Source organism: Phaseolus vulgaris, chromosome 10 (genome assembly GCF_000499845.2).
Source record: "Phaseolus vulgaris cultivar G19833 chromosome 10, P. vulgaris v2.0, whole genome shotgun sequence".
In the NCBI taxonomy this organism is placed as follows: Eukaryota; Viridiplantae; Streptophyta; class Magnoliopsida; order Fabales; family Fabaceae; genus Phaseolus; species Phaseolus vulgaris.
This window is the reverse complement of record NC_023750.2, coordinates 32145640-32173022: the sequence shown is the minus strand read 5'-3', so window position 1 is coordinate 32173022 and position 27383 is coordinate 32145640. Positions and strand designations below refer to the sequence as shown.

The window sequence follows — 27383 nt, the reverse complement described above, 5'->3', positions numbered from 1 at the left end:
TACCTAGCGCAGGTCCAAGAGACCATCAAGATGGAGATCTTGATGGGGCAGACTGTGAGCTCTTTGGACTGCGCGGTGGTGGAGCTACGGGCCGAGAGCTCCTCCCTGCGCCAACTGAACACTCAGCTAGTGGGGGAGCTCGAGTCCACCAAAGAAGCGGCTGCTGCTGGAGAGAAAAAGCTAGAGGAGGTGGCGGGCAAACTCTCTGAAGCCAAAGGCCAACTAGCAGAAGCTGCCTCCTCTCTTGCTGCCGTTACCACTGAGAGAGATGTTGCGGAGGCCTCAAAGCAAAAACTAGAGGCGGAGAAGGCTGATTTGATGAACGTGGGTGCTGATGCCCTTACTGATGGATTCGAGCTAGCACTCGAGCAAATCAGATGCGTTCTCCCAGACCTGGACCTCTCGCAGTTCAGCATCTATCACGAAGTGGTGGATGGAAAGCTCATCCCTCCTGCCCCTTAAACTTTTCTCTTTCTTGTAAATTTTCACTTCTGCACAACTTTTTCTCAGTACTTCAAAATTTGTATAAGACTTGGTTGTGAATATAAACTCTCAATTTGTATGAGCTTCTTCTCTTGTATTTTTCTTGAGTTTCACCTTTCTTTATGCGCGCGATTAACTGTTAGCTGGCTTAGGTTCAGCGCGATCTTAGGCTTTGTCTTTCCCTTCGCGCACGACTAAGTGTTAACCAGCTTAGGCCTAGCGCGATCTGCTTCTCTTGTTCTTTCGCTTCGCACACGACTAAGTGTTAACCAGCTTAGGCCTAGCGCGATCTGCTTCTCTTGTTCTTAGCCTCTACTTGATCACGACTAGCTATTCCCTTGGCTTGGTGTTTGACAGTCCTCGTGCGCTGCTTTGCACCACTAACCAATCACTGACGACTCATTAGTGATCGTTCTTCGATCTTTGCTTAGCTTCTCTGTCGCTCTAGCGCTAAGTGCATAGAGAACCTTGACATCGATCGCTCGAGGTGATGCCTTGTTTTGGGGAAATAAAAGTGTTTCTCGCTAACCTCTCTTACTTTCCCCAAGGTCATCACCCTTCGGGGCGTTGAGTCGTTCATTCCCTGCCTCACTCCTGGGGTGAGAAGGGTTTCGGACTAAGAGCTTTACTGGGCCAATATTGGTGCATGCCAAGTGGGTAAGGACATTTTCTCAAAATCTTTCCTTTCCCCCCCTTGGTCTTATTAGCACCCCTGGCTTTTCGAACCCTTAACTGCTTGCGCTCACACCTGGGGTGAGGAAGACTTAGATCGGTGCCAGTACTTGCGCCTAGGGCAAGTAGGGCCTAACCAATCACCTGCACTTGCACCTGGGGCAAGGAGGATTTTAACTTATATACTTGAGCACAATTGATATGCTGGAAATTTTTTCTTTACTTGGGTGGCCTCGTTAAAAACCCTCCTTAGGGAAAAGAGTGCCCCCTTGTCTGTTCAACTGTTTCCACCACATACAAAGCATGTATCTTTTAGCGCGAGAACGCAATTACTGTACAATTTTAACTGAAATAAAATTTTAAATGGGTGGCGTTCCACGTTCTGGGGATTGCTCCTCCCTCCAAAGTCTCTAGGCGATAGGCTCCGTTCTCCAGCGTCTCAACCACTCTGTATGGGCCTGTCCACTTTGGAGACAATTTGTTCTGCATGTCATTCTGATGCGCCTTTCTCATCACCAGATCACCTTCTTGGAAGCGCCTGGGCCTCACTTTAGAGTTGTGCCTCCGCTCTACTCTTCTCTTTACGGCTTCAGCACTGACTCTGGCTTCTTCTCGCACTTCGTCTAGCAGGTCTAGATTCACCTTACGTTCTTCATTGGACTCTTCAGCAATGAAGTTCAAGAATCTGGGGGAGCTCTCCTGTATCTCCACGGGAATCATGGCGTCTGTCCCATAGACAAGGCTGAAGGGCGTCTCATGGGTGCTGGACTGCGGGGTGGTATGATAAGACCATACAATTCTAGGGACCTCCTCTGCCCAGCCTCCTTTGGCCTTGTCTAGTCTTCGCTTCAACCCCCTGAGCAGTACTCGATTTGCTGACTCCACCTGCCCATTGGTTTGTGGGTGTTCCACTGAAGCGAAAACCTGCTGTATTTTTAACTCCTCACACATCTTCCTCAGCTGATGACTCGTGAACTGGGTGCCATTGTTGGAGACCAACCTCTTGGGTATTCCGAAACGGCAGACGATGTTCCTCCAGACGAAATGCTCGACTTTCTGTGCGGTGATGTGTGCGACCGGTTCTGCCTCCACCCACTTGGTGAAGTACTCGATGGCCACGATGAGAAACTTCATCTGCCTTATCGCCAGGGGAAAAGGTCCTAGGATGTCGATCCCCCATGTGTGGAATGGCCACGGGCTATGGATGGACCTCAACTCCTCAGGGGGTACCTTGTGCCAGTCTGCATGCAGTTGACACTGTTTGCATCGCTGAGCAAACCTTATGCAGTCTTCCTTCAGCTTTGGCCAGTAGTACCCCGCGCGGAGTACTCTACTTGCCAAAGCGCGACCACCTACGTGGCTTCCGCACACCCCCTCGTGCAGCTCAGACATGAGTCTGGTGCATTGCTCGCCGTGCACACAGATCTGCACAGGGTGAGAAAATCCAAATCTAAAGAGTTTTCCATCTATTAGAGTAAACTTACTTGAACTCCTCTTTATCCTTTTTGCCTCTGCCACGTCGAGCGGGAGTACACCATCTTCTAGGTACAACTGGTATGGCGTTATCCAGGTGTCGGGCTCCTTCTCCGCGTGGACTTCCATCGACTCATCGGTCTTCGACGGTCGCGATCTCACCCTCGGTGTTCTCAGCGTTTCTTGGGTCAACGACCGATGACCGATCGTCAGATGCTCCATTGATTTGCACACATGGAATACCTGGTTGTCCGACACGAATGCACGCGGTACCTTCAAGGTCTCCTGAATGACGGTCCTCTACTTCCCCCCTTTGCCTGAGCTGGCTAGCTTGGCAAGCAGGTCTGCTCTGGCATTTTGCTCTCTTGGCACGTGTACCAATTCAAATTTGGTGAAGGACGTCTTCAGGAGCAGTACATACTCCAGGTAGGCTGCCATCTGGGGATCCTTTGCTTGGAACTCCCCTGTAACCTGCCCGGTGACCAGCAAAGAGTCGCTTTTGGCCAGCAGATCTCTTGATCCCATTTCTCTTGCCAGCAACATTCCTGCGATCAGGGCTTCGTACTCCGCCTGATTGTTGCTAGCTTTGAAGGCAAAGCGGAGGGACTGCTCGATCATTACCCCGTTTGGGCCTTCCAGAATGACTCCAGCACCACTCACCTGCTGATTAGAGGAGCCATCCACCGATAATACCCATCGGAAATCTAATCCTTCTGCAGGTGTTGCAATCGACGACAGCTCGACTACAAAGTCCGCGAACACCTGCCCCTTGATCGGTCCTCGGGGCTCATACTGAATGTCAAACTCTGACAATTCCACCGCCCACTTGACCATCCTGCCTGCTACATCAGGTTTCTTCAGCACGTTCTGGATAGGCAGATCAGTCATCACCACCACTGTGAAGCTGTGGAAGTAATGCCTAAGTCTTCTGGCTGAGAACACCACCGCCAGGGCAGCCTTCTCGAGGGCCTGGTACCTTGTTTCAGGGCCTTGCAGCACCTTACTCACGAAGTAAACAGGCCTCTGGGTCTGGTCTTGCTCTTGCACCAGGACTGAGCTGACTGCTCTCTCCGTCACAGCGAAATATAAGCGCAGAGGGATGCCTACCTGAGGTTTTCGCAAGACTGGTGGGCTCGCCAGATACTCCTTCAGTTTGATGAAGGCCTCCTCACACTCCTGTGTCCAAAGGAATCTGCCGTTGCGTTTGAGACACTGGAAGTATGGGTGACCTTTCTCCCCTCCAGCGGACATAAACCGGGACAAGGCTGCCAAGCGACCGGTGAGCTGCTGCACCTCCTTCACCGTCGTTGGGCTCCTCATTGCCACGATTGCTGCACACTTCTCTGGGTTAGCTTCGATTCCCCGTTCTGTTAAGAGGAAACCCAAAAACTTCCCAGCCTTCACACCAAAAATACACTTCTCTGGGTTGAGCTTCAGCCTGTACTTGGCAATGGTGGTGAACAGTTCCTCCAGATCAGCTGCATGATGCTTCTTCTCTCGGGATGTAACCACCATGTCATCTACATAGGCATGTACGTTCCTTCCCAGCATGGGCGAAAGCACCCTATCCATGAGCCGCTGGTAGGTGGCCCCCGCGTTCTTTAACCCGAACGGCATGACCTTGTAGCAATAGCAAGACCGTTCCGTCATAAACGCGGTCTTGCACTCATCCATGGGGTGCATCCTGATCTGGTTATACCCCGAGAAAGCGTCCAAGAAGCTGAGCATCTTTCCCCCTGATGCGCTATCAACTAGGGCGTCTATACTGGGTAGGGGGTAAGAATCTTTTGGGCACGCCTTGTTGAGATCAGTGAAATCCACGCACATTCTCCACTTGCCGCTCGCCTTCTGAACCAGCACCACATTCGCTAGCCACTCGGGGTACTGGATTTCTCTGATGTGCCCTGCAGCAAGGAGCTTCTGTGCTTCATCGTGGATCACCTTCCTCTTCTCCTCATTGAATTTCCTTCGCCTTTGTCGCACAGGTCGAACCTTGGGATCCATCGACAGACGATGGCAAAGGAAATCGGGGTCGATCCCTGGCATGTCGGATGCTGACCATGCAAAGGCACCCATGTGCTTTTCGATCACACCAACGATCAGCTTTCGCTCTTCTTCGACGAGGGATCCCCCTAACTTGAACTTTTTCCCCCCGATGTCCACTTCGACCCATCCTTCGGCTGGGTGGGGCCTTCTCTCACTGGCGATGACCGCCCTCCTCTTCTTCTTCAACTTGGGCTACCTGGAAGCCCCCCACCGCAGCGTTCTCCATCCTCTGAGCTTCCTGTGTCTCCCTAACCGCTGATCGCTCTTCGCGCGCGCCTGGTGGTGGTTTCGTGGTGACATGACATACACTTCTTTTCTGCTTCAAGCTGTTCTCATAACAGCGTCTTGCCTCAGCCTGATCCGACTTGATGGTTATCACGGTTCCCTCCATCGACGGCAGTTTCAACTTCATGTGCCTCGTTGATGGTATTGCGCCCAACCTGTTGAGTGTTGGCCTACCCAACAAAATGTTGTACGCAGAAGGGGCGTTCACCACCAGGTACTTTATCTTTTCAGTGCGGGCTGTCGTTCTGTCAGTGAACGTTGTCCTCAGCTCAATGTATCCCCGCACCTCTACCTGATCTCCTGCAAAACCGTAGAGACACCCGGTATATGGCCTCAGCTGATCAGGGGTCAACTGTAACTTGTTGAATGTTGGCCAGAACATGACGTCTGCTGAGCTTCCTTGATCTACGAGTACTCTGTGTACTCGTCTTCCCGCTGTGATGAGGGAAATGACCACAGGGTCGTTGTCGTGCGGGACAGCATCCCGTAGATCAGCTTTCCTGAAGATAATGTCTACTTCAGGGTAATGACTCTCATTTACCGCATCTACCGCCATCACCGATCGAGCGTATCTCCTTCTCTGTGACGTTGTGCATCCCCCACCAGAGAAGCCTCCCGCGATTGTCTGCACTTCCCCATGTACAGGGACTTCATGCTGCTGTTCTCCGGTCTGGGACCCCGATGCGCGATCACCCTGCGGCTCACGCAGGTAATCTGCTAGGAAACCAGACTTCACCAACTCTGCCAGTTGGTGCCCCAACGCCAAACAAGAGTGAAGTGTGTGGCCAAAGGCCTGGTGAAACTCACACCACTCATTCTTCTTTCTGCCAAGTACCTTATCAGTCTTCTCTGGTACGCGTAGTCTTGCTGCTACAGCAGGAAGAGCGATGAGATCCGCCAATCCCACCATGAAATTGTATCTTAGGGGTGCGTTACTCTCCCTCGCACGCCCCCTGCTCTGCTCTTTGCCTGGTGCATAGGGACGAGGTTTTTCCCGCACCTTTTTCCCCTCCTTGGCCTCATGCACCCTTGCTTGCTGTGGTTTTCCTTGCCCACCACGCGGTCTCGGTGGTGCAGCACTTCCCCTCTTCTCATAAACCTCTGTTTCTGCCACTATGTGCACCACCGCACGTCGTCGGATCTCTGCAAAGGTGCTGGGATGGCTCCTGATGAGAGACTCGCTGAAGGGGCCAGGCAGCACTCCCTTCTTAAATGCGTGCACCAGCATATCTTCATCTTTGCTGGGCAGTCTAACCACTTGTGCTCCAAAGCGGTTGAGGTAATCTTTCAGCGACTCACCTTGGTACTGACGCACGTCGAACAAGTCGTATGACACCACTGCAGGTGCTTTGTTGAAGATATATTGCTCAGTGAAGAGCTTTGAAAACTGAGAGAAAGACGTGATATGCCCTTCTGGTAAACTCACGAACCACTTCATGGCGATTCCGCTCAATGTGCTCATGAACATTTTGCAGTACACAGCGTCTGAGCCCCCAGACAACATCATCTGGGTGTGGAACGCCGTCAGATGCGCCTCCGGGTCTTCTACCCCCTTGAACGACGCCTTTACCCCCACCAGGTTGGGAGGCACCATGGTTCCCATGATTTCAGGGGAGAATGGCATGGGGAAGGCTCTTGGTGGTGACGGCTGCCTAGCCATCCTTTCGTCTACCACGTGTTCCCTCTGCGCCTGCAACGTCCTTCTCAACTCTTCGTTGACGCGATTCAGCTCGTCGTTCCTACTTTGCGACGCAGCCAACTCTGTTTGCATCCTTTCCTGTTCAGCTTTTGACGCCGCGGCGTTATCCTGCAGCGTGCGCACCATCTCCAGGACCTGCGCCATTGTCACAGCTCTTTCGTCAGCAGATGGCGCAGGTGATGGTTGTCTGTTCCTTGGCATCTTTCCTTATCAAAGAAGTTGGTAAAACTCTGGTAAGCTTCAAAACTGTGGTGTATATGGGACCACGATTCACTCGGGCCTCACGGTGGGCGCCAAATGATCCTGCCGGCAACTCGAACGTGGAGGAATCGCTTCGTAGCACTCTCTGCCCTGTCTACGCGACTGCGTCTTCTGCAGAATCACCCTCAGAACCTTCTCTTGCTACTCCAAACGTGACCTGCAAAACACACAGACGGCGCCTCTAGCGGCCGTTTGCACTCCGACGATCAAGTTAGTCCACAGAACCACCAAAGATGAGAAAACTAGCAGTGTGTGTGAAAAACTCTTGCTCTCTTTTTTCTCCTCCCTCCCATCTCTCCCTGATTCCCTCTTTTATGTCTCTCTCTCTGTTTATGGGCATAACATAATTCTGTTATGCTTTTCTGGCATGTGTCAGAACCCTGTTATGCTTTTCAGAGACAGTGTACCTGCAGAATCAGTAGTGAGAGCGTGAGAGTCTGTGCATGTCTGCGCGTCTCTGCGCTTGGCTGCGCCTGTCTGTACCCTTAGTGGTACGGAGTGCACTTTTGTCTGGACCGCACCCCTCTCAGATGATGACACGTGGAGGCCTGCAACTCACATCTAACCACACATGTGCCACTTACTGGAAGGGCTCTAGCGCTTCTCTTTGTGTGCCTAAGTTACGCCCTTGCGGAGTAACTTAGGATATTTCTCTCACCTGGGTAAATCGCATACTCTTAGGAGAACGTCAGGTGTGGCTGGTCTAGGCACACTCACCAAACGTTGCTCTCTGCGTATACAGCTTACCCTTCACGGTGCCACGCACGTAATGGGTTGAGGGAATCACCAATCACTGACTGGTTTACTAGTTCCCTCAGGCCACTCTCGTGCATGATTCCCTAAGATGTGCTCATGCGAGGTCTATGCGTAACGCTCTCGCTGGGAACCTCAGTCCCCGTTTAACTGCGTGTAACACGAGACCCCGATGACAATGCACCCGATGACTGATCAGTGCTTATTTGCTTCTCGCGTTCTGCCCCCAGGCGTTAGTCTGAGAACTGGTCTGTTGGTGGCCATTTGGCTGCTGACCACCGACCACCATTCTGGATGATCTGTCCCCTGACCTCTCTGCCGCCTGATCTGTCGGTGGTCACCTGGTCACTGACCCCCGATCACCGCTCTTGGCGATCGCCTCCCTGGTCTCTCTGTCACCTGGTCCACGTGTCACCCTGCGAGTGGTCCACGTGGTTCTCTGCTGCTGACGTCATCGACTACCGATGACCGATCGGATCACTTTTCATTCCTTTCCTCCTAAATCCCTCCAGGTTCATCAATTCAAAGAACATCTATTATTATTATTATTATTATTATTATTATTATTATTATTATTATACAATATATGATATTACAGAAACTAATGAATGTAATATAAACTCACATAAAGGATTGTTGAGTATATATCCATTCCTTCCAAACTATAAGGCATGATCTGGCGAGCAAGGCCAAAGGCCTGATCAGCTTCTAAGTAATCAAACAACTCAAAGTACACTTTTCCAACCTGCTTAAAATATCCAAGCATCAAATTTGAACCTATTCAACAGGAAGAGGTTATCCTCCAAGCTCTTCACAAATTATGAAACTAAATCACTATCAATATGTTTAGGGAATCTGACAATAAAGGTACGACTTGCATTGTGTATTTTTAAAGTTTAAGCAACAAAATAAGCCATTTGTGGAGTTACTCTATAGTCCCATGATGAATGGCAAGAAAATTTTGGAAACTATTCTTTGTCCTATAGAAGTTGGCTCTGATTTCAACTATTAGATTTATGAAATTTTTGTGAAAGAAGGCTTAAGTAAAAAATTAATGCAAGCAATCAAAGTACCTTTGTTCGCACCTCCGCTCGCACCTCCATTCGCCTCTGCTCGTACCTCCGTTCATCTTCGCTCGTACCTCCGTTCGCCTCCGCTCATGCCTCCGTTCGCACCTCCGTTCATCTCACGACAACCACCCGCAACTTCCTGCTCCTCCTCTATTCGCACCATGACCAACACCTGTAGCTTCCTCATCCTCTTTCAATACCTAAAAGCTAACAGAAAGATTAAAGAAGAGCAAAATGAGAGAAATTTTGTAAAATAATAATATTCAAGAGTTTCTAGTTTATTACACACAAAAATTAGTTTCAACATCCCAATTATTTATTATTAGGAATTAATAAAATTATTATCTAATTTCATGACTTGCAGATACTTATTACCTCTTTACTAATTTTTATTTAAACAACTTTTTTTTAAAAAACAAGTGATAAAAGTGCTATTAATAAAAAATATTAATAATTAAAATATTATTTATAATTTAATCTGAATATTTATTTACTTTTATAAAATTAAAGTTATTTTAAAGAGATAATTTTATTTAAATTTAATTATGTGGCGTAATTTACTATTTTTAAAAGGATTAATTTTATTAATAATAATATTTTGTTATATAATTTTATTTAGAATTTTTATTGGAACTGATATTTAAAAAAAAATATTTAATTAATTTTATTTAAATTTAATAAATTACAAATATAATTGACACATATTTTTTAAATAGAAAAAGAAATTATTAATACAACTAATTATTTTTTAAACGGATGACTACTCATGAATATCCAAAAGTATGATCCTTGTATAGTTTTTTAAAATAAAAATGAATTATTATTATTATTATTATTATTATTATTATTAGTAAAATAAACAATTACATTTAGCGACCAAAAGAAATTTGGTGACTAGAAAATAAATATATTTGGTGGTTGATTCGGTGGCAAAAATAAAGAATTATATTTAGTGACCAAAACAAAATCGGTGGCTAAAAATAAACAAATTTGGTGGCTGATTCGGTGGCAAAAATAAACAATTATATTTAGCGACCAAAACAAAATCGGTGGCTAAAAATAAACATATTTGGTCGCTAATTCGGTCGCAAATATCTTTTTCCCAATTTATTCAAAACAGCCACCACTTTAGCGACCGATGGTTTTGTCACTATCATGTTCGGTCGTTGATTCGGTCGCAAAACTAACTAACATCATTAATAATTCAGTCGATTGCTATGTCGGTCGCAGATTTGACATTACGGGTATTCGGTGACTATTTTGGTTGCAAACTGCGACCACTTATTTTTGGTCGCTGAATTCAGTGACTAAATTGTTATTTTCTTGTAGTGCAAGCTTGCTTTTTGCAACTCCAAGATATAAGACTTGAACCAAGCAAATGACAAGTCCCATTTGTGTTTTTTTCTATCCAATTTACATCCTGCAAAATCAGAATCAGAATATCCAACAAAATGTATAGGAGAATGTGAAGAATACCATAAACCCACAGATGTTGTTCCTTTTACATATTTCAAAATTCTCTTGGCAGCTTTAAAATGAGATTCCCTTGGACTAGATTGAAATCTTACACAAAGACAAACTGAAAACATGATATCAGACCTACTTGCAGTGAGATAAAGTAAGGTGCCAATCAACCCCCTGTATGTAGTTTGATCCACTGTTGTTCCAACCTCATCAACACTTATGTAGCAGTTGGTAGACATGGGTGTTGTTGCAGCTTTACAATTTTCCATCTCAAACTTTTTTGAAAATCTCTTTGCAATACTTAGATTGACATAGAAAAATTCCATCCTTAGTTTGCTTGACTTGTAATCCCAAGAAGAAAACTCCCCCTACATGGCTGCCACAAACTCTTTACACGAGCTATCGTTAGTAGCACCCAAAATAATATCATCAACATATATTTGTACTAAAATAATATCAAAATTAGACTTCTTAATGAAAAGAGTCTTATCAATTTTCCCTTGTTCATACCCATGAGACAAAAGGAAATTGTTAAGCCTCTCATACTATTGTCTAGGAGCTTGTTTCAACCCATATAAAGCCTTTTTCAACTTATACACATGATTGGGAAGCAAATGATCCTCAAATCCAGGTGGTTGTGATACATATACCTCTTCATTGATAATTCCATTCAAGAAGACATTTTTCACATCCATTTGAAATAATTTGAACCCACTCATACAGGCAAAGGCAAGCAGCAACCTTACAGCCTCCAATCTGGCCACAGGAGCAAATGTCTCATCATAGTCAATTCCCTCTTCTTGGTTGTATTCTTTGGCAACTAGTCTAGCTTTGTTCCTTGTGATCACTCCAGATTCGTCTAGCTTGTTCCTGAAAATCCACTTGGTTCCAATGATGTTCATCTGATCTGATCTAGGAACCAAAGTCCACAAATCATTTCTGGTAAACTGGTTAAGCTTCTCGTGCATAGTAGCAATCCAACTTTCATCCTTAAGTGATTCACTAATTGACTCAGGCTCAACTTGAGAGACAAAGGCCATGTGTTTGTAATAGTTTGAGACAGTTCTTCTTGTAGACACACCTTTCTGAATCAGCCCAATAATGTTCTCCATAGAAAGATCCCTTGGAATTTTCCATTTTTGAGGTAATCCATCCTGCTGCAAAAATTCAACCGGTTGTTTTTCTAGACAATTCTCCAGATTCTTCATGGTAGTGATCTGCTCATCTTCCTCTGCAAGATTTCTTTGAGATTCCTTTTTCGCATGGTTAGTTTCATAAAAAATGACATGTATAGACTCTTCTATGGTCATGAGCCTTTTATTATATATTCTATAGGCATGACTAGATAAGGAATAGCCAAGAAAAATACCAACATCAGTTTTCTCATCAAATTTTCCATGACTTTCCTTACCATTATTCAAAACATAACATTTGTATCCAAATACCTTCAGATGACCAATGTTTGGTTTCCTGCCATTGAATAACTCATAGGGAATCTTTTTCAAGATAGGCCTTATGAGAACCTTGTTCATGACATAGCAAGCAGTGTTGACTGCATCTGTCCAAAAGTACTTGGGCAAGGAAGATTCACTCAACATGGTCCTTGCAAGCTCTTCAAGGGACTTGTTCTTCCTTTCAACAACTCCATTTGTTGATGAGTTCTTGGAGCAGAGAAGTTGTGGAAGATTCTAAGCTTTTCACAAAATGAACTAAATTTTTCATTTTGAAATTCTCCACCATGGTCACTTCGGATAGAACAAATGTTGTTGCAGGTGGTGTTTTGCAACCTCTTGGCAAGGTTCTTGAAGGCAACAAAGGCATCACTTTTTGATTCAGGAAAGAGTGTCCAAGTGAACCTGGAAAAGTCATCAACAACAACAAGGGCATAGTAGTTTCCCCCAAGGCTCATAGTTCTTGAAGGACCAAAAAGATCCATGTGAAGCAACTCAAGAGGTTTTGAAGTGGAAACCACATTTTTCAGTTTAAAGGAATGTTTAATTTGTTTTCCCTTTTGACAAGCTTCACAAATGTGATCTTTCTCAAACTTGAGCTTGGGTAATCCTACAACAAAATCTTTAGAAAGCTTATTCAAATGCAGCATGTGAATATGAGCTATTCTTCTATGCCATAACCATAATTCCTCATGTTTGGTTAGAAGACAGTCAATGGAAGAAGGATGGGAGATATCAAGTAAACATTGTTGACTCTTTTACTGATCCTGCCTGTTGACCGGAGCGCTGGAGAATGCCGCGTCAAGGGATCGACGTGCGCACCGCTTATCACCTTCGTTCCTCCCCTGGATCTACTTCAAGAACCTGCAAAGGAACGACACGGCGCCGCTGCGGCCGATCGCACTCCGACGCTCAAGTCAGTGACGGTATCACCAAATACTAAGAACTAGAACCGTGCAAATCCTCTCACAAACAGCTCTATCACTCGCAAGCGTAAAGTGTATGAACTGAACGTGCGTACCTCAGAAAGTTCGTTAAGAGCTCTTATATACCTGGTGACTTTCTCTCTCCTGGCAGTTGCAGACTTGGACACGTGGCCCGCATCCAACCATACACGTGCCATCATCTGGAGGTTCCCTGACTTGGCGCTGCTTCTACTCTCATATTGGCTAAGTTATGTATGCATGGTACTGCCCAGTGCATAGCAAACTTAGGAGTGCGATCTCTACTGAAACTGGCGAGTTAGGGCCTTCATACACCTTCCCTGTGGTCTCGCCGACCGCCTTCATAATCTGCTTCTCCTTCATCCTCGGCGATGTGCTTGTTCTGGCGATCTCCGACTGCTTGGTCGCCTGAGTCTACATCTGGCGACTTCATCTTCAACCTGGCGATCGCCCATTCTGGCAATCTGGAAATCGGAACACGCCAACTTAACAACTGGCGACTACACGTGCCTCCCGACTTCCTTCCCATCTGCCAACCTGGCGCCTTGTCAACACGCCTACACTGTAGCAGGATGCCACGTCATCACACCCGACCACCAGGGCGGTACACAAGCCCCCCAGTCTTAAGCGAGGACTTGTCTAGCAAAAAGACTGAAAGAGCCTTCGTTAACACCGGTCTACGTGGCACCGACGCAGAATTCCAAGCGATAGTACTTTCTGCTGCTCTGACGCTCCACCAACCCCTTCCTTCATCGTTCGACACGTGGCTTCCATCAACGGCTCTCTTCATCTGCCGTTAGCGCTTCCTAACTTATTTTGAAAACCCTTAAACCCATTACGCTCCACTGTTCCATCACCTTCCTTCGTGCTTGCAAAACGCTCTAACTTCCCTCTGCGAAAGCTCTCGACGTTCCTCGACGCTCTAGATCACTATCTCCCTTCACCGCGTTCCTGATCATCGAAAGGTAACTACTTTCCTTCATCTGCTGGGTTTCCTTGCATTTTCACCGATTTGCATCATCCTGTAACTGCCTGGTGCATACGCTGTGGGTTGTTTTTCCATTTCTCCTTCTGCGTAACTTAGGGCTTTGTTGATCGTCGCGACGAACATACACTCGTTCGTTTTTTCACCTTCCTTCTGTGATCGAGTCAGCCTCTGTAATTCCCTGATCGTTTTTTCTTTCTTCTTCCTTTGCAGTTGCTATCATGACTCGCACAAAGATCACCCCGAACCCCCCTCCTTCAGCACGAAACCCTTCTTCACAAGCACACGACCCGACACAAGTTCGTGGTGCTTCCTCTTCGCAGGCTGAGAGGCTTGCATCTTCCCAAACTGTCCCGGCTCAGGCGACTCCATCTAACGTTGGAGGAGCCCCCGCCCCTCTGCCAGACTTCAAAACGCTATATCCCTGGGCTAACCCAACCCTTCTAAAGGAGACTTCGTCGGTGAACACTGCGGGAGCAGTTTTGCGGTTGACAAAGGGGGACGAGGCCTATCAATCGTTTCACAAGGAGCACGACGAGAGGATGATGGTGCTGCCTTGCCCCGCCGCTCTGCCAGTGTGCGCTGACGACAAAGTAAGCGCCGACGGGCCCTTCTGCTTCGTCTACACAACCTTCTTCAAGAAGGTCAAACTCAGGTTCCCTCTCACCCGATTCGAGAGGGAACTCTTGACCGAGCTCAACATTGCCGCCGCCCAGCTTCATCCCAACAGCTGGGCGTTTGTTCGAGCCTTTCAAATAACGTGCGACCACCTGGGGCTGCCCGCGTCGGTGGACGTGTTTTTGTTTCTTTTTGAGGCCAAGCACCCAGGCGACCGCCTGTGGGTTAGCTTAAATGCAATTGTTGGGAGATCCATTTTTACCATCTTCCAGCAATCGTATAAGGACTGGAAGGGGAAGTTCATTCAAGTACGCGGAAACGATAAAGACACTTCCCTGCTTGATGGCTTCCCCTTGTACTGGGTGGACAAGGGGAAGAAGGAGTCCAAGAGCTGCTTCAGGAGGCCCAGAAGTCCTGATAGCATGGGAGCTTTGGACCGAGACCTCTGTCTATTCTGGAAGAGGGTGGCAGATGCCAACATAACATTCCTGACCCCCACCCTGATCTCCTTCGAGTTCTTCGAGGACCAGTTGGAATTCCAAATAGGTTAGGACGCTACACTCTTGTTTTGATATTGCTTCTGGTACTGCTTCTGGGCGTTTTGTGCGATACGCACAAGACTTTGGTTTTACCTTTTCTGCATATACCTGCTTTGCCGTTTCATTACCTCATGCACTTATCTTTTTCTTCTCTGAGCTAACTCATGCACTTTCGTTTCATGCAGACACCATGTTGGGTAAGAACATGCTCGCCGACTTAAAGGCGCTCGCCCGAAACCACGGGTTGGCGACCGGTTCCCAGACGGTTCCCAACTCGGCGGTCGAGAAGGCTATCGTTCATGGGCGATCACCGCCCAAGGAACCCACCCAGCGCAAGAAACTGGCCCTCAAGAGGCCAAAACGGAAAGCCCCCCAAATCGTCCAAGAGGAGGAAGAAGAGGACGACGAGGTCACAGAGGATGGCCTTGTCACGAAAAGGAAGAGGGTGGCACCATCTTCTCCACCTGCTCCACCCCCTCTTCCAACCTCATCACCACCATCAACGCCCGCTCCTCCTCCCTCATCGCCAACACCGCAAGCCCCTTCATCACCAGTCCAAGCAACTCCACTGGCCACTGCGCCGCCAGCAGCTGAGGCTCAAGAGCCAAATTTTCTGGAGGACCCCCCAAGTGCCTCTACGCCTCATATCTCAGCTGGAGGGGGCCCCCCTTCAAACGCTTCAGCTACGGAGAACGTTCCAATCGGGGATGAGGTTGCTCACACCTCTCCAATTCTAATTACCGAATCCCCGATTGCGTCGCCACGCCAGGAAGCAACAACTGAAAATCCTGCTAAGGAAGGTGGCGGCGAGAACCCTCAACAAGCCCCCCTGGCGCCTCTCCAAGCATCAAACCTTTCCCTTGAAGTCACAAGGATGTGGGAACCTCTGACTGCCAAACTCAAAACCATAGCAGAGGATATCCCATCGATTATAACGAGGGCTGTGGAGAGCTCCACCAGGCGGCTTCAAGACGATCTCTACAACCTCAAGACCGAAAATAGCACTATGAAGGTTGAGGTGGAGAAGGTGTCATTCAGCTTGACGCTCGCGGAAATGGAACACTCCCGAGTGGAGGATGCCCTGAGTACCGAGCTCAGGCTGGCGCGCAAGGAAGCTGCTGACCTTCACCGCAAAATTCATGATCTTGCCCAAGAGAAAGTCGAGCTAGAAAGCAAGATCGTGCCTCTCCGCACCAAGGCGAGCGACCTGGAGGCTCACATTCAAGCTGATGCCGCCAAGTTGAAAAAACTGGAGCAGAGGTCGGTCGAACGCGAGAAGCTACTTGGGCAAGTAGAGAAAGCAAGGGACGACGCCATGGCTGATCTCACCGAGGCCAACAAGGAAAAAGGGAAAATGGCTGCCGAGTTGACCCAAGCTCAAACAGAATCCAAGAAGGTTGCTGACGACCTTCTCCATGCTCAAGAGACCAACGAACAACTCCGAAAACAGGTCGAAGAGCTGGAGCAGCAGAACAAGGAGCTTAAGAAACAGGTTGAAGAACTTCAAGGGCAATTTGAAGAACTTAAACTAAACTCCGCTCAGGTTCTGGTTGCTGGATTCGAAGCTGCTCGGGAGCAATTCGCATGCCTATTCCCTGATCTCGACCTCAGCATGGTGTCGTTAAACAACGAAGTAGTAGATGGAAAGGTCGTTCCCGCCGAAGGCTCAACCAACTCCACCCCATCTGCTACTTTATAACTTTGCTTGTATATACCTTGTAATAAGAACTCGTGCATATGTGTTTGAACAGATACTTATTTCAATCGCTGAACTTGGATATTCTCTCCCTTGACTTCTTTTAAGCGCTTTAGCCTTCTTTGTATGTTTAACTTTGTCGGTCTTAACTTAACGATTTCGCGAACACAACCTTTTTGACTATAACTGCTTCGAATCACTTCAAATTTAAGCAATAATCACTTTAAACAACTTGTACTCTTGAGGCACTGACCTTATCATAAGAATGCCTTCCAAGCAACGAACTGTAACTCAATCATTGGTTCAAACAACGTCCCACTCGACCTGCTTTATCAAACAAGTCTTTCAATGTTCTCGCCGTGTTTGAACTTTTTCCCGATCGCCAAGACCTCTTGGCAACACCAGCTTTTCCCAGCCTCACGCTTTGGCAATCGTTTCTTTATCTGGGGTAGAAACGCCCTTTGGGATCTTCCTTTCCCCCCCCCCGAACTTCAGAGCAAAAAACCGGCTGACTAGGCGTTCTCTTCGAACCTACCTTAGCCACCTCTCAAGCTTCTTCCACCCTCTTCGCCATACCTGAACTCGTCCGAGACGAGAAGGATTTCATCTTGCCTATGCTCGCACATAAGCGAGAAGGTCTTTTAACTCGCCTGAACTCGCTCATCGGCGAGAAGGTCTTTAAATGGCCTTAACTCGCTCAACGGCGAGAAGGACTTTATCTGGTGCCTCAACTTGCCCAGGGTGTACATCTCCTCCCCCCTGGATGCACTGAGGACCTTTCTTTCTCTCGCCTGCACTCGCTCGACGGCGAGGAGGTCTTTAACTGGCCTTAGCTCGCGCAACGGCGATAAGGACTTTATACGGTGCCTCAACTTGCCCAGGGTGTACATCTCCTCCCCCCTGGATGCACTGAGGAACTTTCTCGCCTGCACCCGCTCGACGGCGAGGAGGTCTTTAACTTGCCTCTACGTTGCCCCAGGAGTTACATCTTCTCGCTCCCAGAAACACGGAGGACTTTTTCTCTTTCTCGCCTGCACTCGCTCGACGACGAGGAGGTCTTTTACTTGCCTCGGGACGCGCGGGAGCGTTGAGGTCTTTCATCTGGTGCCTCCGATCGCCGAAAGACGATGAGGACTTAAACTTAACTGGTGCCTCCAATCGCCGAAAAACAATGAGGACTTAAAACTTAACTGGTGCCTCTAATCGCCGGAAAACGATGAGGACTTAAAATCTTTTTAGAAAGCACGCGATATATCTTTTCTTGCCTTAAATCATGTACAAATGACAAGGTCTTTCTTCAAAACTTTTGGAAAACAGCGCGCATGCAATCTGAAAACACCTTATACTTCGAAAACTCTTCTTTAATTGGGTAGCCTCATTAAAAACCCTCCTTAGGGAAAAAAGAGTGCCCCCTTCAAACTGTTTTAACAGAGACATTGTAATATAACATTGTGTTTGTCTTTACTTACAAAGCTCTTAACTATAGTACAACTTCAAGTGTGTGGCGTTCCAGGTGCGAGGAATCGCCCCTCCTTCCAGCGTCTCTAAGCGGTAGGCCCCGTTCCCGAGCGCCTCGGTTATTCTGAACGGCCCAGTCCACTTGGGTGATAGCTTATTCTCCATCTCGTACTGGTGGGCCTTCCTCATTACCAGGTCGCCTTCTCTAAACTGCCTTGGCATCACCTTTGAGTTGTATCTTCGCTCGACCCTCCTCTTCACCGCCTCAGCCTTCAGCCTTGCCTCTTCCCTGACCTCATCCAGCAGATCCAGGTTCAGCCTTCTCTCTTCATTCGAGTCTTCCTCTACAAAGTTCTGGAATCTCGGCGAGCTCTCCTGGATCTCCACCGGAATCATGGCGTCACACCCATAGACCAAGCTAAACGGGGTCTCATGGGTTCCGGACTGCTCGGTGGTGTGGTACGCCCAGACTATACGGGGCACCTCCTCAGCCCAACTTCCCTTGGCTTTCTCAAGCCTTCTCTTCAAACCTCTCAACAACACCCGATTAGCTGACTCCACCTGGCCATTTGTTTGAGGGTGCTCGACGGATGCAAACACTTGTTGAATTCCTACCCCTTCGCAAAGCTTTTTCAACAGGTGGCTTGCAAACTGTGTCCCATTATCTGACACCAGGCGCTTAGGCACTCCAAACCGGCACACGATGTTCTTCCATACAAAGCCTTCGATCTTGTGTGCGGTGATCTGGGCCACTGGTTCTGCTTCAATCCACTTGGTGAAGTACTCAATCGCCACCACCAAGTACTTCATTTGCCTGATCGCCAGCGGGAAAGGTCCCAGGATGTCGATTCCCCAAGTATGAAACGACCAAGGGCTATAGATCGACTTCAACTCCTCGGGAGGTACCTTATGCCAATCGGCGTGCTGCTGGCACTGTTTACAGCATTGGGCATACTTCTTGCAATCTTCTCTCATAGATGGCCAATAGTAGCCTGCACGGAGAGTCCTCGCGGCCAGAGCTCGACCCCCGACGTGGCTTCCACATATACCTTCATGGAGCTCTGCCATAATTCTCGTGCACTTCTCGCCGTGTATACATTCCAGGAGTGGGTGAGTGAACCCAAACCTGTACAGATCGCCATCAATCAATGTATACTTGCTGGAATTTTTCTTTACCTTCCTAGCTTCTGTTGGATCTAGCGGGAGGAGGCCATCAGCCAAGCACCGCTTGTACTGTGTTATCTAAGTGTCTGGCTCATGGGTGGGGCAGACCTGCATCACGTCCACCTTCTCTCCTCGACGTGCTCTAACTCTCGGCGATCTCAGGGTTTCTTGCGTCAAAGACTTATGGCTACTCGCTGCTCTCTCCGTCGACTTGCTTATCTGAAGGACCAGGTGATCTGCTACGAATGCCCTCGGCGTCTTCAGAGTTTCTTGAATTACCGTCCTCTGCCTACCCCCCTTGCCTGAACTGGCGAGCTTAGCAAGCAAGTCAGCTCGGGCATTCTGTTCTCGGGGCACATGTACCACTTCAAAAGAGGCAAAGGAACTCTTCAATTCCTGCACATACGCCAAGTAGGCCGCCATTTGTGGATCTTTAGCTTGGAACTCGCCTGTTACTTGCCCTGTGACTAGCAGCGAGTCACTCTTAGCCATTAACACCCTGGCTCCCATCTCTTTGGCCAGCAAAATCCCGGCGATCAGCGCCTCATACTCTGCTTGATTGTTGCTGGCTTTGAAAGCAAATCTCAACGATTGTTCGATCAGCACGCCGTTGGGTCCTTCCAATATGACTCCAGCACCGCTACCCTGCTGGTTCGACGATCCATCCACCGAAAGCACCCAACGAAAATCGTCTCCTTCAACCCGCGTCGCCTCTGACGAGAGCTCGACCACAAAATCTGCAAAGATTTGCCCCTTGATCGGGCCTCGAGGCTCATATTTAATGTCAAATTCTGACAACTCCACCGCCCACTTCACCATTCTTCCCGCAACGTCAGGTTTCTTCAAGACCTTCTGGATGGGCAGGTCAGTCATCACCAGTATTGTGAAACTGTGGAAGTAGTGGCGCAACCTCCTCGCCGAAAACACCACAGCTAGCGCAGCCTTCTCCAGGGCCTGATACCTCGTTTCTGGGCCCTGCAACACCTTGCTCACAAAATAAATGGGCTTCTGAGCCTGATCTTGATCCTGGGCGAGCACCGCACTCACCGCCCTCTCAGTCACAGCGAAATATAACCTGAGAGGGGTACCCGCCAGCGGTTTGCACAGAACCGGCGGGCTCGCCAGATACTCTTTTAGCTTGACGAAAGCTTCCTCGCATTCTTTCGTCCAGGCGAACTTGTTATTGCGCCGCAGACATTGGAAATAGGGATGCCCCTTTTCTCCGCTAGCTGACACGAAGCGAGATAGGGCTGCCATCCGACCTGTCAACTGCTGGACTTCTTTCACCGTAGTCGGGCTTCTCATCGCCAAGATGGCGGCACACTTGTCCGGGTTAGCTTCTATTCCTCTTTCAGTCAAGAGAAAACCCAAAAATTTCCCAGCCTCCACGCCGAAAATGCATTTCTCCGGGTTGAGCTTTAACTTGAACTTGGCGATCGTCATGAACAATTCTTCCAAGTCTGCAACGTGCTTGCTCTTCTCCTGCGAGGTCACAACCATGTCATCGACGTAGGCTTGCACGTTCCTTCCCAGCATTGGTGCAAGTACTCGATCCATCAACCTCTGGTACGTGGCCCCCGCGTTCTTCAGCCCAAACGGCATCACCTTATAGCAGTAGCACGACCTCTCCGTCATGAAGGCTATTTTCTCTTCGTCCATGGGATGCATCTTGATCTGATTATAGCCCGAGAAGGCATCCAGGAAACTCAGCAGCTTGCACCCTGCAGCACTATCAACCAGGGCATCAATGCTTGGTAAAGGATACGAATCCTTTGGGCAAGCTTTGTTCAGATCGGTGAAATCGACGCACATGCGCCATTTCCCGTTGCTCTTCTTCACCAGTACGACATTTGCCAACCACTCAGGGTACTGGACTTCTCTGATGTGGCCTGCAGCGAGGAGTTTCTGTGTTTCGTCCCTGATCGCCTGTCTCCTCTCTTCATTGAATTTTCTTCTCCTTTGTCGCACCGGTCTCACCATGTTGTCCATCGCCAGATGATGGCACAAGAAGTCGGGATCGATCCCGGGCATGTCCGAACCGGACCAAGCAAACGCGTCCAGATGCCGCTCAATCACCTTGGCGATCTGATCCTGGAGATCGACCTCCAGAGATCTTCCGAGCTTGAAAACTTTCCCTCCGATCTCCTTCTCGAGCCACTGCTCGACAGGTTTGGGCCTGGATTCTCTGGCGATCACCGCCTTGGCGATTCCCAGTTCTCTCGCTTCCTCGGGGAGATTCCGCGCCTCTTCCTCCTCCAGGCCAGCATTTCTCTCCCCCAGCTCAGCGTCTATCATCTCTACATCCCTTCCGGCGGCCTCCCCTGATACCGGCGGTCTGGGCTTCACGCCGGGAGGTGGGGTGGTTGTTACATAGCTCACTGATCTTTTGTTTTTCAGGCTATTCTCATAGCACCTTTTCGCTTCTTTCTGATCAGACTTGATCGTGATCACCACCCCTTCCATGGACGGCAACTTCACCTTCATGTGCCGTGTCGACGGGATGACGTCTATCTTGTTAAGAGTGGGCCTTCCCAACAGGATGTTATATGCTGAAGGGGCGTTTACGATGAGGTACTTGATTTTCTCCGTCCTTGACCCAGCCTCATCTGTAAACGTGGTTCTCAGCTCAATGTACCCCCTGACCTCCACCTGGTCGCCAGTGAATCCATATAAGCACCCTCCATAGGGCCTTAGCTGGTCAAGGGGCAATTCCAGCTGCGTGAAAGTCGGCCAGAACATCACGTCTGCCGAGCTTCCTTGGTCCACCAGAACTCGGTGGACCTTCCTCCCTGCTGTTATCAATGAAATAACTATGGGATCGTTGTCATGAGGCACAACGTCCCGAAGATCCTGCTTTGTGAACGTGATGTCCACTTCTGGCGAGTGATCTTCAAACATGTCCACTGCCATTACCGATCGCGCGTACCTTTTCCTCTGCGATGCGGTGCATCCACCACCTGAGAAACCCCCTGCAATGGTGTGGATCTCCCCATGGATAGGCATCTCGTGTTGCTGGGCTTCTCCACCTGCTGGCTGGGAACTCGACGCTCCCCCCGTCCTCCTATCCAGCAGATAGTCATTTAGGAACCCGCTCTTAACCAGATCGTCGAGCTGGTATCCTAAAGACAAACACGAGTCCAGGTTGTGGCCAAAGCACTGGTGGAACTCGCACCAGGCGTCCGGTTTTGACCCCAGCACCTTGTCTCCCACCTTCTCGGGCGCCTTCAACCTAGCAGATATGTTAGGGATAGCGATCAGGTCCGCTAGTCCCATGACGAATTTGTGTTTAGGCGGGCGATTGTACTCCCGGCGTGCTGGTTGTTGGCGTGCTGGTAGTTGGCGCGCTTGGCTTCTTCCCTTATTTCTCCTATCGTAAGGATAGCGAGTCCTTTGGTCTTTCCTGGCCGCCGCCGTTTCCAACACCCTCTGCGGCTGGATCCTGGTCTGGGCGCGTGGCCTAGCGGGAGCCACGCTGCCTCTCTTCTCGGCGACTTCACTCTCGTCGGCGATGTGGGCCACCGCAAGTCGCCTGACTTCAGCAAACGTCGCTGGATGAGCCCTGATCAAGGCCTCGCAGAATGGCCCTGGCTGCACGCCCTTCTTGAAGGCATAGACCAGCATTTCTTCATCCTTGGCCGGCGATCTGACCATCTGCGCTCCGAAGCGATTGAGGTAGTCTCTGAGGGACTCCCCATGGTACTGCCTTATATCAAACAGATCATAGGACACCCTGGGCGGTGCCTTATTCACAATATACTGCTCGACAAAGATTTTCGAGAATTGTTGAAAATTGGTTATGTGGCCATTAGGCAGGCTCACAAACCACTCCATCGCCGTTCCCTGGAGCGTACTCACGAACATCTTGCAGTAGACGGCGTCTGACCCTCCCGACAGCATCATCTGTGTGTGGAACGTGGTCAGATGAGCCTCTGGATCCTCCACGCCGGTAAAAACAGCTTTAACCGGAACCACGCTCGTGGGAATAGGCGTGTCGGTAATCGCCTGAATGAAAGGCATTGGGAACACACGAGGTGGCGTCGACGGTGCCACCTCTTCAGCAGAAGAACGTCCCTGCTGCTCCTGAAGAGCTCGACGCAGCTCCTCAGCTACCTTGCTGAGCTCCTCGTTCCTGGCGCGAGAGGCGACCAGGTCCTCATGTATCCTTGCCTGCTCTACACGCGAGGCTTCCACGGTTGCCTGCAACGAGCGCATCATCTCTGCCATCTGCGCCATGGTCATGGCGGTGTCGCCTTCGGCAGCGACAGGAGCCACGGGACTGGAACGATTGCTTCTCATCTTTCTCATTAACTTCAGCGAACCACAGAAATACAGCAAATAACACTTCAACCACGATCGAACCAGCGATCAATCGGAGAAAACTCAAGAAACTGCGCAAGAATCTTAAGAACACCGCAAACCTTCGCAGAAAACCACAGCTTCACCAAAAACCACTGTTTCCCTGCGAATCAACCAAACAAACGAAAGAACTCGAATCCACCGATCGAAAAGCCAAACGAACGGTTCAAAACGCGAACTTCACCTAACGAAACTCAAAGAAATTGCGAACGACGGTTGCACCAGCACACAACCGCGCAGGAAACCTCGAAAACTTCCACGAACTCACGCTGTGGATGGGAGCTAGTTTTACACGGCCCCACGGTGGGCGCCTGATGATCCTGCCTGTTGACCGGAGCGCTGGAGAATGCCGCGTCAAGGGATCGACGTGCGCACCGCTTATCACCTTCGTTCCTCCCCTGGATCTACTTCAAGAACCTGCAAAGGAACGACACGGCGCCGCTGCGGCCGATCGCACTCCGACGCTCAAGTCAGTGACGGTATCACCAAATACTAAGAACTAGAACCGTGCAAATCCTCTCACAAACAGCTCTATCACTCGCAAGCGTAAAGTGTATGAACTGAACGTGCGTACCTCAGAAAGTTCGTTAAGAGCTCTTATATACCTGGTGACTTTCTCTCTCCTGGCAGTTGCAGACTTGGACACGTGGCCCGCATCCAACCATACACGTGCCATCATCTGGAGGTTCCCTGACTTGGCGCTGCTTCTACTCTCATATTGGCTAAGTTACGTATGCATGGTACTGCCCAGTGCATAGCAAACTTAGGAGTGCGATCTCTACTGAAACTGGCGAGTTAGGGCCTTCATACACCTTCCCTGTGGTCTCGCCGGCCGCCTTCATAATCTGCTTCTCCTTCATCCTCGGCGATGTGCTTGTTCTGGCGATCTCCGACTGCTTGGTCGCCTGAGTCTACATCTGGCGACTTCATCTTCAACCTGGCGATCGCCCATTCTGGCAATCTAGAAATCGGAACACGCCAACTTAACAACTGGCGACTACACGTGCCTCCCGACTTCCTTCCCATCTGCCAACCTGGCGCCTTGTCAACACGCCTACACTGTAGCAGGATGCCACGTCATCACACCCGACCACCAGGGCGGTACATTTACCAATCAACAATACTTCCTGTGAATTTGGTTGATGAATCTCGCATGTGCTGGATTTGAAGGTTACTTGATAACCTTTATCACATAGCTGACTAATGCTTAGTAAGTTATGTTTTAATCCTTCTACGTATAGAACACCATGAATTAGGAAGTTGCTCTTGTCACCAATGGTGCCTCTCCCAAGAATCTTTCCTTTATTGTTGTCCCCATAGGTCACATGCCCTTCTTGCTTTAAACTAAGGTTGATAAACATGGATTTCTCCCCTATCATATGCTTGGAGCAACCGCTGTCAAGATACCACATGTGTTGTTTTTCTATCATGGGATCCTGCATAAGACAAAAATCAAGCAACAAGATTTGGTCCCCTTACAAACTTGGGTCCATGATCATTAATTGGATTTGTTGAAGCTTTAGGATTCTTAGGAATCCATTTCATAACACCTTTAGGAATACAATTTTTTTTAATTTTGCAATATCTAACAGAATGACCTATTTTCATACAATAGAAGCAAGTAACAACCGATTGTTTTGATTTTTCAACTGGTTGAAATTTCCTGACAGTTGAATAAGGCTTTGAAACATCACTCTTCTTGCTTTGTGGATTAAACCCCAGTCCAGACTTCCCAAAAACACAGCTTTGAGATGCTAGGACAGTTTCAAAATTTGATTTTTCTTTAGAAAGCTTGTCCACAGTTTTTCATAAGATAGTGAATCTTTTTTTCAAGAGATTCACAATTTTCACAAACATTTGAGTCATTCTTGTAAGAAGATCTTTTGTAAGACTGTTTCTGATTTTCAAAATCATTTTAAAAGTTTTATAGTTCTTCTTCCAAGACTTTGACTCTCTTTTCCAGCCAATTATTCAACCCTCTTAATCTATTGTTTGAAAGAGCCAATTTGTTAGCTTCTTCATGTGTTTCCTTAAAAGCATTGAGAAGTTGACTATAGTTTCACTATCAATAGAAGAGTTGGAACTTACACTGCTAGCATCACTTTCCTGCCTTGTCATTAAACACAGATTTGCTTCTTCTTCTTCACTTGAAGAGGAGCTTGAGGAGTTATCATTGTAAACTCTTATTGATTTTTCTTTCTTCTCATGCTTCTTGAAGTCTTTCCTCTCTTTGTTAGGACATTCGGTTTTAATATGACCATGTTCACCACATCCAAAGCAAGTATATTTGTTAAAATTAAAATTGATAGGTTTCTTGATGTCATACTTGTTGGATAGGTGATTCTTGTTATTTATCTTTTTTAGGAACTTGCTGAATTTCTTGGGCAGCAAGCTAAATGTTTCCTCATCACTTTCATCGCTTGAGTCTTGACAACTTTTGTTCCCAACAGCCTTTAGTGCAATTGTCTTCACCCTCTTATCCTCATTTTCTTGAAGATTTAGCTTATCCATCTCCAATTCGTGCTCCCTTAGCTTTCCAAATAATGAGGCAACGGTCATGGAGGTGAGATCCTTTGATTTAGATATTGCAGTGACTTTGGGATGCCGTGACCTATCAAGACACTTGAAAACTTTGATGTTGAGTTCCTCTTTGTCAAAAGTCTTTCCAAGACTTAGAAGATGATTTACTATGCGAGTGAACCGTTTTTGCACTTCAACAATGGTTTCACCCTTTTGCATTTTAAACATCTCATACTCTTGTATGAGAGTGTGCTTTCTTGCTCTCTTCACATCATTTGTTCCTTCTTGAGTCACCTCAAGAGTGTCCCACATTTCCTTTGCAGACTCACATTGAGATACCCTGAAAAACTCATCAAAACTTAAATCAGATGTGATAATATTCTTAGCAATGCAATCATATTGAACTTTCTTACTCTCTTGCTCAGTCCATTGGGACCAAGGTTTTTCATAAATAAAATTTTCATCTTCAACCATAGGAATAAAATGTCCATTTTTAATTGCACTCCAAATGCCTTTGTCAATAGATTCAACAAAGATTTTCATTCCTACCTTCCAAAATTTGTAATTCACACCACAAAATAGTGGTGGTCTGTTTATAGAAGCACCTTCCTCAAAAGGTAGTTTATCAGCCATCAATTCAGAAAATTTGATCAACTTGAATATCTTTCAAGAACCTAGCTTTTGATGCGAATTGTTAAAATTGTAGGCCTTAAACAAGAGGGGGGTGAATTGTTTTCAAAAGTTTTTCGAAAGTTTTGAAGGTATGAAGAAAGTCAAAGAAGAATCATAGCCAAAGGAATTAAAGAATGGAAGATATAAAACAGTTTTAGTTGAATTCCAGAAATTCAACCGATTGTTTCTGCGATTCAACCAATTGTTTTTATCAGCAGTGTATAAAAACAACTAAAAGTAGATATACAAAAGTTAAGGGAGAGAAAGAATCACGCAAGCAGTTTTATACTGGTTCACTCTTATACCAAGAGCTACATCCAGTTCCCAGAAACCTCTAGGTATCCACTAAGTAATCGAAAACCAGATTACAAATACACAACCACCAAAGAAGTGATCTTGATGCCCTCAAGAACACACACTTCCTTTGGCACACACAATCACACCATCCTCTGACTCTGTGAACACAAGTCCTTACATAAATACAGTTGAATGAGGAAATAGGATTGATCACACCTGGTACAAATAAAATCAAAGTACACAACAAGTCCTACTTCACTCTTAGAGAAATATCCAAAGCTTTAAGCAATCTTGGAGAAAACTTGATTTAAAAAATGATCTTGTAACACTTTTGCTAGGAGAGTATAACGGAACATTTATACTCCAATTAGCAGTTGAAAACATTTATTGTAAAAGCCAAATCAGTTTCAAATCATTTAAAGCAGATTTAACAAACTTAACAGAATTATGTTAAGGCAGTTAAAAAAATAGTCAGTT

At 47.6% G+C, this 27383-nt stretch overlaps 2 protein-coding genes across 2 annotated transcripts; both read right to left on the bottom strand.

The window, feature by feature from the left end:
• Positions 1-10049: 10049 nt before the first annotated feature.
• LOC137817922 (uncharacterized mitochondrial protein AtMg00810-like) lies at positions 10050-10532 on the bottom strand. The gene has a single exon (XM_068621148.1). It carries the CDS (start codon positions 10530-10532, stop codon positions 10050-10052), a length of 483 nt encoding a protein of 160 aa, XP_068477249.1.
• Positions 10533-25397: 14865 nt separating this feature from the next.
• Positions 25398-26570, bottom strand: LOC137817921 (uncharacterized). Its single transcript, XM_068621147.1, has one exon. The coding sequence runs from the start codon at positions 26568-26570 to the stop codon at positions 25398-25400; it is 1173 nt and encodes a 390-aa protein (XP_068477248.1).
• Positions 26571-27383: the final 813 nt, after the last annotated feature.

Bases quoted from the DNA above. Each gene is read 5' to 3' on its own strand.
- LOC137817922 (XM_068621148.1), bottom strand. From the start codon at position 10,532: ATGGAATTTTTCTATGTCAATCTAAGTATTGCAAAGAGATTTTCAAAA.
- LOC137817921 (XM_068621147.1), bottom strand. From the start codon at position 26,570: ATGGCTGATAAACTACCTTTTGAGGAAGGTGCTTCTATAAACAGACCA.